Source organism: Chanodichthys erythropterus, chromosome 11 (genome assembly GCF_024489055.1).
Source record: "Chanodichthys erythropterus isolate Z2021 chromosome 11, ASM2448905v1, whole genome shotgun sequence".
NCBI classification, from domain to species: domain Eukaryota; kingdom Metazoa; phylum Chordata; class Actinopteri; order Cypriniformes; family Xenocyprididae; genus Chanodichthys; species Chanodichthys erythropterus.
The window spans coordinates 26,179,644-26,192,161 of NC_090231.1; the positions used below are offsets into that span (position 1 = coordinate 26,179,644).

Here is a 12,518-nt window from a genome sequence, read left to right on the forward strand (position 1 = left end):
TTATTTGTATAGCACCTTTTACAAACAGTGTTTACAAAGTGCTTTACAGAATATATATACACAAAGAAAAAAACATACATGCAGAAATAAGATAATAAATTGAATCGAAATAAGATAATAAAATGAACCAAAAATAAAATCTCATAATAGAAATAAGATAATAGATCAATAAAATGAATCAAGGAAAGGCCCTAGTGAACAAATGTGTTTTGAGATATTTTTTTAAAAGTGCAAAGTGAGTCGATGGCTCTTAGCTTGGGACCGAAATGACTAAAGGCTGACTCGCCAATTTTTAGCCTTATCTTAGGCACAACCAAAAAATTACTATTTGATGTTCGGCGGGATCTTGCTGGAGTATATTTATTCAACAAATTAGAAAGATATATTGAGGCAGTTCAATGAAGACATTCAAAAACTAATAACAGGAGGATCTTGAATTCAATTCTGATGAAACAGGCAGCCGGTGAAGGGATCTGAGTGTTGGACTAATGTGATTTCTAGTTTCAGAGCAAGTTATCATTTTCTAAACTCTTTGTAAGTGTTTAACAGAGCTCTTTGGTAACCCAGCAAAAACTCTATTGCAGTAGTCAAGTATAGACGTAACAAATGCATGAACAAGTTTCTCATTGTCAGAAAGAGAGAGAATGTCACGCACTTTGGAGATGTTTCTGAGGTGATAATATGCTGTTTTAGTAACAATGCTAATGTTTTGTTTTTTTTAAACTGAGGTCACTGTCACTTTGTTTAGCTGTAGAAAGATTTATGCTCTCTATATGCAGTCCAGTAGTGTGGAAATTTAATTGTGGCCATCTGGCGCAAGTGAAAGACAGAGTTTGTGTGGACGATATCCAAAATAACTGCAATAACCACTATCCAATAATAAGCAAGAAAAATAGGCTATCTGTATCTACTACTCATCATGATCATGTCACCTCAAGGTTTACTGTGTCTAAAACTGAGACTACATCTTCACTCTAAACACCCATCAAATCAATAAGCAAAGCATTAAGGCAGCATTTTAAGGAATGTATTTCCGAATAAAGCAGTTCTTGTAAACAGCTCTATACAAATACAATTTAACTGGTTTATGTCACGGCAAAATTATAGTATTTTAACCTTCAATTTGATTGTATTACGCGTTAAAACTAAATGCGTCAGGCTAGTCTGTAGCCATGCCACTTCCCTCCTTGCAGTTTCATACCCATGAGGCAGCGCGGCTCAGACCGGTCGCCATGATTCCTGTGCAGATGTTTTCAGAGCTTCAGACTGAGGAGATTTCACGCTAAGCTAACGGCCTCAAGCGCTGCACTTAAACCAGTTTCAATGCACTCATCGACGTTATAGAGATACCAGAGTCTCCAAGATAACATACAGTCTTGGGTTATGGCGACCAATACCGGGGGTATGATATATATGTAATATTAATTTACAATTACTTTAGCTCCCAGCTAGCGGTAACGAGTTAGCTGCTTTTGTTCCATAATTTGCTGAGCTTCTGAGATCTGCTGTTGGTTTAATTAAGCATAGTTTACTTTTATGCCACCACTATCTGTTAGGCTGTCTTTATTGCTATGGTGTGTCATATCGATGGTCGTGAGTTATGAGCAGACGTGCATTTACGTATTTCTATTCATTTGTGGTTGCTAACTAGCTAGCTGAAGGATTGCAATGAATGCGTTTTTATGTTAAAATGCAACGGAAAACTAATGCTTTGTTAGGGATTTTGATGTTTTTATGGAAGATGAAGAATTGTTCGTGTATAGTACAATAAGGTTGGGTCTGACTCTGAATTAGTTACGTAAGCAACTCTAGCGCTGTCTCGACAGACAGCAGGACTGTTGTTTTTACCGTGTCAGAGATACAAATTATGTGTTGGTCAGAAAATCTCGTATGAAATCACAACTGGACTGTTTTTGTCTCTCGTATGCGTTTCCATTTTAAATGTAGGCGTGGATGTATATCAAGTGTGTATTTTAGTGATTTATTATAGAGTTAAGCTCATTTTGTATTTCTATCAGAGTAGTGATCTTCTCAACTTGTTATACAATACACCACCACTACCATCTGAACAGATGCTATTTTAGACAAGGGCTGCACGATATTGGAAAAAAAATGGATATTGTGATATTTTGTTTTCCTGCAATATGAAAATTTCTGCTGGTGACTTAAATAGCTCTATTTGGAAAGAATTATTAATTCTAGAATGATTGAGGTCATTTTGTTGGGGAGTGAATCTGCTTAGAAAATAATTACAAGTATTAGATAAATACAATAAAACAAAGATACAAATGAAATAAACAGTGCTTTGTTTTTCAGGTAAGCCTAACAGTATTCGGGTATAGAAATTGAATAATCAAATTAAAAATAAAAAAGCGTAGTCTTCACTGTATAAATTAAATATAATTCATCTATATTAAAGCTACAAAAGTGATTTTCTCTTTGTATTTTGTTGTTTTATTAACATTAATGGCACAGACAGCAGTGGGTATATTAGGCTGCTGTCACTTTAAAAGCCTGACTCCGAAATTTTCACATGCGTTTTTCGTATTCATGATCCTAAAAATTTGTCACGCACAGAGACCTTGCACACTGAGTCCGATGCGTATTAATCATAGTTTTCGTTGCGAAAAAAAATCTCAAAACAATACAAAATGAAGTCTTCAAGCAGAGAGCACAATTTAGTTGTCCTCTCTCTTCTTAAAAAGAGAAAAAGAGAGAGGAAATTTTGGGTCCATCCAATCCCGAGATTTTATAGAGAGAAAGGAGAGTTCACCTCATCAACGAGGTGCGTGATTATCCAGAGCATTTGAAAGTTTACTTCAGGATGTCGGTGGCTCAGTTTGATGCTTTGCTACTGGCACAATCTGAATGTATATTCTGTCTCTTTGTATTCCACACATCGTTTGTCATTCAGTGCTACTGCTTTGTGCTATAGATGACGTGGATCAACTTGTCAGATGGCATTCTGGATTTTGGCGTTCGCGTACGGTGGATCTGAATTGTCAAAACGTCTCTCAAAAATGCGTGCCACGTATGCGAAAAACGCAGAAAATCGAACCTGATCCGAATATTTTTATGACGGACCAAAGTTTCGGAGGCAGTGTGCAAAAATGATTGACATAATGTGAGGTCGAATTTATTTTTTGATTTTTGCGAAAATTTTGTATGCAAATTTCGGACTCGGTGTGCGAAGGCCTTAAAAGCGAAAGAGAACAGAATTCGGTGTGCTGTCTGTGCATAGTGCAAGGTACTAAATGAGTTTTCTTTCGCATTTCCTTGTGCTCGAATTGCTTAAAATCGCTTGAATGTTTAAACTGACAGGACCTAAAACACGTGCAAGTGATAAACTTTCTCTCTGTGATGGTTAACTTTGCAATTAATCCGAAAATGCTTTTCAAACTGTGGTGCCTGGTCCGTACGGATCACAGATCAACTACGATCCACTTGACATAGCACATCCTGTGATGTGACTATGATAGATGCGCACATTGCGACATCGAACTGAAAACGATTTTTCATGCAGCCCTAATGCTGTCTTGTTCAACAATTGATTTGGGTTATAAGCAGAGGAAAATGTGGTACTTTAAAAGTCACCATTACTGTTCTTATTTTTTTTTGTTTTTTTTACACAAGATCACAGCAGTAGCAAACAACGATGTTCCAACAATCTAATCAATTCACGATGGACAAAATCACGTTATTTTTTCATGTTTTAGAAGCTCTGATATACATGACACAATAGGAAAGAGAAGACTATTGCGACTTTTGTTTCATGCTGACTTTAAAGCAGTTACTCAATGAACATAAATATTCTGTAAATTGTTTTCTCAGATTATTACTGGATAAATGATAGTTGAGTAGCTTAGAACATAAATATTCCAAGAACTGCACTTATGTTGTTATCTTGCAGTGAATTCTTCCAAATAACATCTGTTTTCAAATGTTTTTTTTTTTTTTTTTTTTTTCTGGAATATTGAGCTGATTATCTGATAAACAGTTGTTATTACTATATAGTAACAATAAAGTGAAAGTTCTCCCCAAAATAAAAATTCTGTCATTTATTCACCCTCATGTCGTTTCATACTTGTATGACCCACTTTCTTCGGTGGAACATAAAAGAAGTTATTTTAAGAAATGTCTTTAGTGTTTAACCATATAATGGAAGTTTATGGTCACAAAGTGTTTGATTTTAAACATTCTTATATAAAAAAAATATATATATATATGTATATATGTGTGTTTGTGCCGCAGAAGAAAATAAGTCATACTGGTTTGGAGGAACAAAAGGCGAGTAAATGATCAAAGAATTTTAATTTTGTGTGTATGATAATGAAAGTTCTCTTGTGTGTATGTAGATGATGACTTTGATGAATACGATAAGCCTGGTGCTGAAAGGTCAAGAAGACGGAGAGGAGAAAATGATGACGACTTGGAGAGGTAAGTCTTAATCACTGTCCCACTCTCCACATTTTCATGCAATGTTAGTTTGTGCATTCTCCTTTTAGAGCTTGTGAAAGACGCTCAGGAATCGCGGCGGTTGCTGTCACTGTCCGATCGTGTGTCGAATCGTCACTAAAGTTTATCAGTTGTTCGTGTTTAGCCTTGCAGAAATAACACGAAAGAGAAGTGCACACGCACAGAATGCCCCGTCGCAGACAGCGCACAAATAGGCTACTGAATTGAGTCTTCTTTTTCTTATTTTTTTTTGCTTCAGTAGAATTCATCTTGCTAGAGTTTATTGCTATTTCTAAATCATGTTACTTTCTACCGGGAGTCTGTTAGATCACAACACTGGAGTAGAGAGTACTATGAATTGTTCTTCACGCACCCAATGATATTGGGTGTGAGCCAGACTGCACTCTGGGGCATTAGCATCTCGCTGGCGCATCTGTGACCAGGACAGCAAGTCTTTGTGATTTATTGAGAGCTATGGTATTCAGGGTAATGTCACCATACCACCACGTAGGACGAACCACATCCAACAGGAGTAACTGTCAATGCAAGAGGAAACTGTCCGAAAGGGATGTCAAGGTACTAACCCGGACTGTAAAACCACAGCTGCTCAACTCGCATGCCTGTTTCCACGAAAACGGACAGTATTCATGGTCAGGCTGCTACAGTCAAACCATTGGTCACTCGTTCCAATGGAAAATTTCTCATGATGCTCAATGTGTCTCATGGAGTCTCAATGTTTCAGTGGTGCCAGCAGTGCAAATCTTGGGCTGTGGACAATGTGAAACTTGTATTGTTGTCTGATGAGTCCACCTTAACTGTCTTTCCTGTATTGATCCAATTGATGCTATATTGGCTGCAAAGGAGGCCCAACAGTTTCATTGTCCAACCTCTGTATACATAGACTTCATTGGTTGCTGTTGGGTGTGGTGTTTGAAAGGCAAATGTAGTTGCTGCTTTAATATCTTGCATTGCTTTGCTGAAATCGGGCATTTCGCAGAGATTTATTGTGAAAAGGGCGTATTTTTATTTAATCAATTTTTATCAATTCACAGTGATTTGGAAGAGGGAGACTTGCTTGAAGAAGATTGGCTGTCATCAAAAAAGGTAAAGTGAAATTTTCATCATTTCATCGCCAGTTTCTCTCCTCTCTACACTATATCATATAATCCTCTGTTCTTACTTTGTTATTGTTATAGCAGAAAGCATATCCTTTGTTTTTCAGTTGCTGACCTAAGCATTTCTTAACTGATAGGAATGCAGAAATAATTTCCAGCAGGTGTACTTCATGTCCAAAACTTAAAATGCAGTATATGTAACATTCTCACCAAAAATCAAGTAGATTAAACAAGGAATTTAAAATTTTGTTGTCTAACCTTAGAACCCCTCAGAGCTGTCAGATGAGGAGCTTAACGATGACCTTTTGCAAAGTGATGAAGAGGACCAAAATGCGAGGTACTCCAACAATAGTCTCAAATAAAATCCTTCATTTTATCGGTTTTACTGATATGTAGTGTTGTTAAAAGTACAGAGTTCCGTACCAAGTCGATCCCAGTATTTCCCCACAGCATTTCCCCCTAGCATTATGTCTGTGATTGGCTACAATGATCAACGCTTCAGTAACATGTTATAAATAGACATCTTTGACATCTTTTGATATCTAATGTATGAACTCACACCTCGAATGGAAACATTTATGTAATAACGGACTGTCAATCGTTGGAAACCTTCACTGTTTTATGGACATCGCCATGTTTGATACTGTCTGTGTGGTTACCATTATGGTTGGTTAGAATGCGATTGTGACTTCATCTGTTTGATCATACAGATGAATAAACAAAACATTTCAGGATTCACACTTGTAGGCATTTGCTACTGTACAGTGCACAGCATAAATGAGTATACCCCCTCTGAACAAATACAAAAGATGTATTTTCTTTATGATCACTAATACAATTCATGGAAAGATGGCAAAACTACAATGTATTAAACATACAGGTGCTAGTCATATAATTAGAACATCATCAAAAAGTAGATTTATTTCACTAATTCCATTCAAAAAGTGAAACTTGTATATTATATTCATTCATTACACACAGACTGATATATTTCAAATGTTTATTTCTTTTAATTTTGATGATTATAACTGACAACTAAGGAAAATTCCAAATTCAGTATCTCAGAAAATTAGAATATTGTGAAAAGGTTCAATATTGAAGACACCTGGTTCCACACTCTAATCAGCTAATTAACTCAAAACACCTGCAAAGGCCTTTAAATGGTCTCTCAGTCTAGTTCTGTAGGCTAGGCAATCATGGGGAACACTGCTGACTTGACAGTTGTCCAAAAGCGACCATTGACACCTTGCACAAGGAGGGCAAGACACAAAAGGTCATTGCAAAAGAGGCTGGCTGTTCACAGAGCTCTGTGTCCAAGCACATTAATAGAGAGGCGAAGGGAAGGAAAAGATGTGGTAGAAAAAAAGTGTACAAGCAATAGGGATAACCGCAACCTGGAGAGGATTGTGAAACAAAACCCATTCAAAAATGTGGGGGAGATTCACAAAGAGTGAACTGCAGCTGGAGTCAGTGCTTCAAGAACCACTACGCACAGACGTATGCAAGACATGGGTTTCAGCTGTCGCATTCCTTGTGTCAAGCCACTCTTGAACAACAGACGGCGTCAGAAGTGTCTCACCTGGGCTAAAGACAAAAAGGACTGGACTGCTGCTGAGTGGTCCAAAGTTATGTTCTCTGATGAAAGTAAATTTTGCATTTCCTTTGGAAATCAGGGTCCCAGAGTCTGGAGGAAGAGAGGAGAGGCACACAGTCCACATTGCTTGAGGTCCAGTGTAAAGTTTTCACAGTCAGTGATGGTTTGGCGTGCCATGTCATCTGATGGTGCTGGTCCCCTGTGTTTTCTGAGGTCCAAGGTCAACGCAGCTGTATACCAGGAAGTTTTAGAGCACTTCATGCTTCCTGCTGCTGACCAACTTTACGGAGATGCAGATTTCATTTTCCAACAGGACATGGCACCTGCACACAGTGCCAAAGCTACCAGTACCTGGTTTAAGGACCATGGTATCTCTGTTCTTAATTGGCCAGCAAACTCGCCTGACCTTAACCCCATAGAAAATCTATGGGGTAATGTGAAGAGGAAGATGCGATATGCCAGACCCAACAATGCAGAAGAGCTGAAGGCCACTATCAACCTGAGCAGTGCCACAGAATGATCGACTCCATGCCACGCCACATTGCTGCAGTAAATCAGGTAAAAGGAGCCCCAACTAAGTATTGAGTGCTGTACATGCTCATACTTCTCATGTTCATACTTTTCAGTTGGCCAAGATTTCTAAAAATCCTTTCTTGTATTGATCTTAAGTAATATAATATAATAATTCGAATTTTCTGAGATACTGAATTTGGGATTTTCCTTAGTTGTCAGTTATAATCATCAAAATTAAAAGAAATAAACATTTGAAATATATCATGTCTGTGTGTAATGAATGAATATAATATACAAGTTTCACTTTTTGAATGGAATTAGTGAAATCAACTTTTTGATGATATTCTAATTATATGACCAGCACCTGTATATAATAAAAACTGAGAAATATTTCATTAATAACTATAAAATAAAAGTAAATTAGCCAATTTTAGCAATTAAGGATTGCAGAAATGAGTACACCCTAGATTTAATGCAACAAATGTATAATATTCTAGTACTTACCATAATTTAGAATATACTGCTCTGACCCTTTTTGGCACAGAGTGTACAAGTAGGGCTGCACGATATATCGCATGAGATTTTCACGCGCATTTCGTCAGTAAAGCCGGTTCCCTGATTACCGTTAAATCTCCATCACCTGCTTTCAAATGGAGTGGCATTTAATAGACAGAGCCGTAGATCACTGAAAAGCCACGCAATATCGCGTTCATTATCGAAGGCGATTCATCTGCGATATGAACGCGATATTGCGTGGCTTTTCAGTGATCTACGGCTATGTGTATTAAATGCCGCTGCATTTGAAAGCAGGTGATGGCGATTTAGCGGTAATCAGGGAACCGGCTTTATTGATGAAATGCGCGTGACAATCTCATGCGATATATCGTGCAGCCCTATGTACAAGTTCATGACAAATTGTCACATCTGTGCCATTTATCTCCTGGATGATGAGCTCCTTAAATGCCCTGATCTTTAATGGGGAGTGTTGCTCAACTCATTTCTACAGAACTCCCCACAGGCGCTCAAGAGTGTTAAGATTGAGTGCAATACAGAAGGTTTTTCACCTTGGGAGAATGCATATTCTCATTGTCATGTTGAAAAAATGCCCAACAATGCAGGGAATGAGGAAAGGGTAACATCTTCTGTTTCAAGTTTGTGTATTAAATTACACAGTGGTGTGGGAATTCATGACAGCATTGATAAAACACAACTCCCTCACACTTCCAGCACTCATACATCCCTACATAAGAGCTTTACTACACTGAACTTTACTCTGGGAACCAGGCACTTCTCACTATACTCCTCCTCTAGCAACACCATAACATTTTGGATCCTGTTAGATCCAAAATGATTTGGTCTCATGAGATCAGAGTATTGATTCCCAGAATCTATATTTTGTAAATATGGGCTTTGGAAATGGCTAACTGACTTTATTGTGCTTTGGCTACATTGGCTAGTTCCAGTGAGAACAACAACCATGCATGTCATTTCTGCAGGCTGCATCTTACTCTGTGAGATAAACAGTCACTCTTTCATAGCTTTTGCTGGCTTTGTCTAGCAAAAAAATCCCTCATCACTAAATGAAAGCTTAAAATGAAGGCCTGATTATTTCAGGGGCCTTGTCACAAGTCCATTGTTTTTGAATTTCTGTTTTACTTTTGCTATATTTTCACACTTAAAACAATGATTTGGTAATCCTCTTGTACCACTGTCCTCTTTTGTGCTAAGAAATCAGTCTCCTGACAGTTCTCTCCCAAGTGGTTCCATTGTTGTCAGCATTAAAGGGTTAGTTCACCCAAAAATGAAAATGATGTCAGTAATGACTCACCCTCATGTCGTTCCAGACCTCCTTTCATCTTCGGAACACAGTTTAAGATATTTTAGATTTAGTCTGAGAGCTTTCTGTCCATCCATTGTCCATAAAGGTAATAAAAACATCATCAAAGTAGTCCATGTGACATCAGTGGGTTAGTTAGAAGTTTTTGAAGCATCTAAAATACATTTTGGTCCAAAAATAACAAAAACTACGACTTTATTCAACATTGTATTCTCTTCCGGGTCTGTTGTTCATCTGGGTTCACGACTCTGGTTCAGTGAACCGCAGCGCACTGCTGACGTAAGACGCTGCTGACGTGTTATCTGGTGCGCCAGAGTTTCGTTTACAGTCTGAGGGAGACGCACGCTGTATTCAAGCTATTTTTTAAAATGGTGCGTAAGTGTGCATGTCGCGGATGTCCTAATCGCCAAAAACAACGACGTAAAAGTGCATTATCAATGCCGACGGATGAAAGGATTCAGTGGAATCAATTCAGTGGAATCAATTCAGTGGAAAGGATTCCGGAAGAGAATACAATGCTGAATAAAGTTGCTTTTTTTTATTATTTTTTGGACCAAAATCTATATAAGATGCTTCAAAAACTTATAACTAACCCACTGATGTCACATGGACTACTTTGATGATGTTTTTATTACCTTTATGGACATGGACACTATACCGTACATACATTTTCAATGGATTGACAGAAAGCTATCGGACTAAATCTAAAATATCTTAAACTGTGTTCTGAAGATGAAAGGAGGTCTGGAACGACATGAGGGTGAGTCATTAATGACATAATTTTCATTTTTGGGTGAACTAACCCTTTAAGTCTGAGAATGATTCAGTGGGCTATATAACACTTTTAATTGTCAAGAAATTACTTCTCTTTAAATGTTTTGGTTCAACATACTTATCTGTTGATCAAACATTGCCTTAAATTTTTTTTAGTAATTTTGACAAGCTTCTTTAGTAATTAAGCAGACTTGCTGGAACATTATATCTCTAAAGAACCCTTACATGTCTTCTAAATAATTGAGTAATTGCTGACTTTCAGAAGTTTACTCATTTATTTAGGGTGTACTCATTTATGCTGTGCACTGTATATCCCAAAAAGTGACTGTGAACGCAGCCATAGTAAACAACATTCCTAATTAGGCCTACACTGCATAAACCATATCTTTTGTAATCTACTTGATCTAATTTGAACTAAAACCTGATCCTGGCTTAATCTAAGCCCTGTTTGTGAAACCAGGCCTTTAATTGGCAAAGTGTTTGATTTTAAAACATGTTTGTAAAAAAGAAACAGGCAAATATAGCATTATGCTGATCTTCTAAACTGATAAAATGCAGTTTATTTTAAGTCATGACAGTTCTGTTCTGATGTTTTTTTATTATGATGAATGATGTAATAGTCTGCATTATAGTCCAAATTAGCCTATATTACAAGTTGTATAGAAAAATGTTAGCTCGCAATTAATATAGAATGCACCATTACCTATGCTGTTCACTTTTCAATTTTGGGGTCAAAATGGTCTTCACCCTGTAATTTATGCAAAGCTTCAGTGTTCTAAAATCAATAGAGCAGTTCATCCATAACATTATTAAAGATGACATTGAACTAACTTTGACACCTTCTGCTTTAATCAAATGGCTTTTGTTTTTGCAATAAAAATGAGTTGTTTTAAATAACAATTTTAGGTGACATGCTTCAATTCAGTCTCTAATCTGGTTATTGTGGTAACTCAAGGGCACTTGTAACAAAAAAGCAAAATGAAAATCTGCAAATGTATTACTTTATTGTCCAGTGCTTAACACATTTGTCTTTGTGTCTGTGATCCAGTGGTCAGGCTGTGAGTTTAAATGCAACACTGGGTCTGGGCACCTCTGGTCATCTTCAAGATGAAGACCCTGATGAAGGTGGATATACTGATAATGCCTATGAAGTGACAGAGGGGTGCCAAACGGGTTTCTCTCAGGCTGGGGAGTATGAGGCAGATGATTACCAAGTAGAGGAGGAAGGGTTGGAATACACAGTAGACCAGAATTGTGATGAATATCAAGATGAAGTTCTGGACCTACAGATCGACGAGCCACTGGATGACGAATTTCAAGTAAGTAGCGCTTTCTCTTGCTATCTCTATTGCTTACACTCTCCTTAATCCCCCACCACATTTCCTCCACATCTTCAGCCTGACAACTCATGTTTTGTGACCCTCGGGCCTCAAGGTTTTGTTCAGGGTGAGAATCTTTTCACGGTCTTTGTTCAGCAGATGTCCTGCCAATCCATGCTGGTTAATGGGTAGGGCTCCCAGACAGGATCTGATAAAGTTGGCTGTAGGTTAAAAGATTATTGACCTTTTTTAAAGTGGTCTTTTGCAAGCATGACACAGGAGCATGATTGATGAGTTGTGTCCTTTCTGTACATGTTTATTTATTTATTTGCTGAGATCTTAAAGAGACAGTTCACCCAAAAATGAGAAGTCATTATTGACTCGCCACGCATGTTCCAAACCCATATGTTCATAAATCATTCAGATCAGTTTTTAAACTTCTACTGTTTTTAAAATCCTACTTAAATGAACAATTCCTTTTATTAATCAGACATAAAAAAAGTTAGTAAGATGTAATAAGGAAAAACAAAGCCGTACATATTCTTAATTCAAACCCAAGTGATAGTCTCTTCAGAAGACTGGACACTGTCCGACCAGATTGGATAGAGGTCAATAGATTGGCCCAATCTATTAAACACATGTCTGGGACACCTGATAACGTATCTTAAGTCAAATGTAGTTTTTTTTTTTTTTTTTTTTTTAAGGAATTTTTAGAAGTGCTACTTCTATTCTAAGATATATGCCATGGGGAATCTTAGTTTCTACTTTTTTGAGGTTTGGAGGCTGGGATATTCGCCTTAATTTATGTTTTGATTTGTACTGAAGAAAGAAGTGCAAAAAAAAAAAAAAACTCTTTTGAATGTGTAGTAGAAACTGACTTGCTTTGCTAAAACATAATCGGGACCGCAGGA

At 37.3% G+C, this 12,518-nt stretch overlaps 1 protein-coding gene across 3 annotated transcripts in view; it reads left to right on the plus strand.

Annotated features, from left to right (window-relative positions):
* The first annotated feature begins 1,219 nt into the window (after positions 1-1,219).
* rbm33a (RNA binding motif protein 33a) overlaps positions 1,220-12,518 on the plus strand; it is a 55,438-nt gene continuing 44,139 nt past the window's right edge. For all 3 annotated transcript variants that reach the window (XM_067402152.1, XM_067402154.1, XM_067402153.1), the window contains exons 1-5: positions 1,220-1,402; positions 4,356-4,437; positions 5,508-5,559; positions 5,834-5,907; positions 11,337-11,607. In XM_067402152.1, the coding sequence (XP_067258253.1) occupies positions 1,384-1,402; positions 4,356-4,437; positions 5,508-5,559; positions 5,834-5,907; positions 11,337-11,607 (498 nt within the window). In that variant the 5' untranslated portion in view covers positions 1,220-1,383. The remainder of the gene's footprint in view (positions 1,403-4,355; positions 4,438-5,507; positions 5,560-5,833; positions 5,908-11,336; positions 11,608-12,518) is intronic.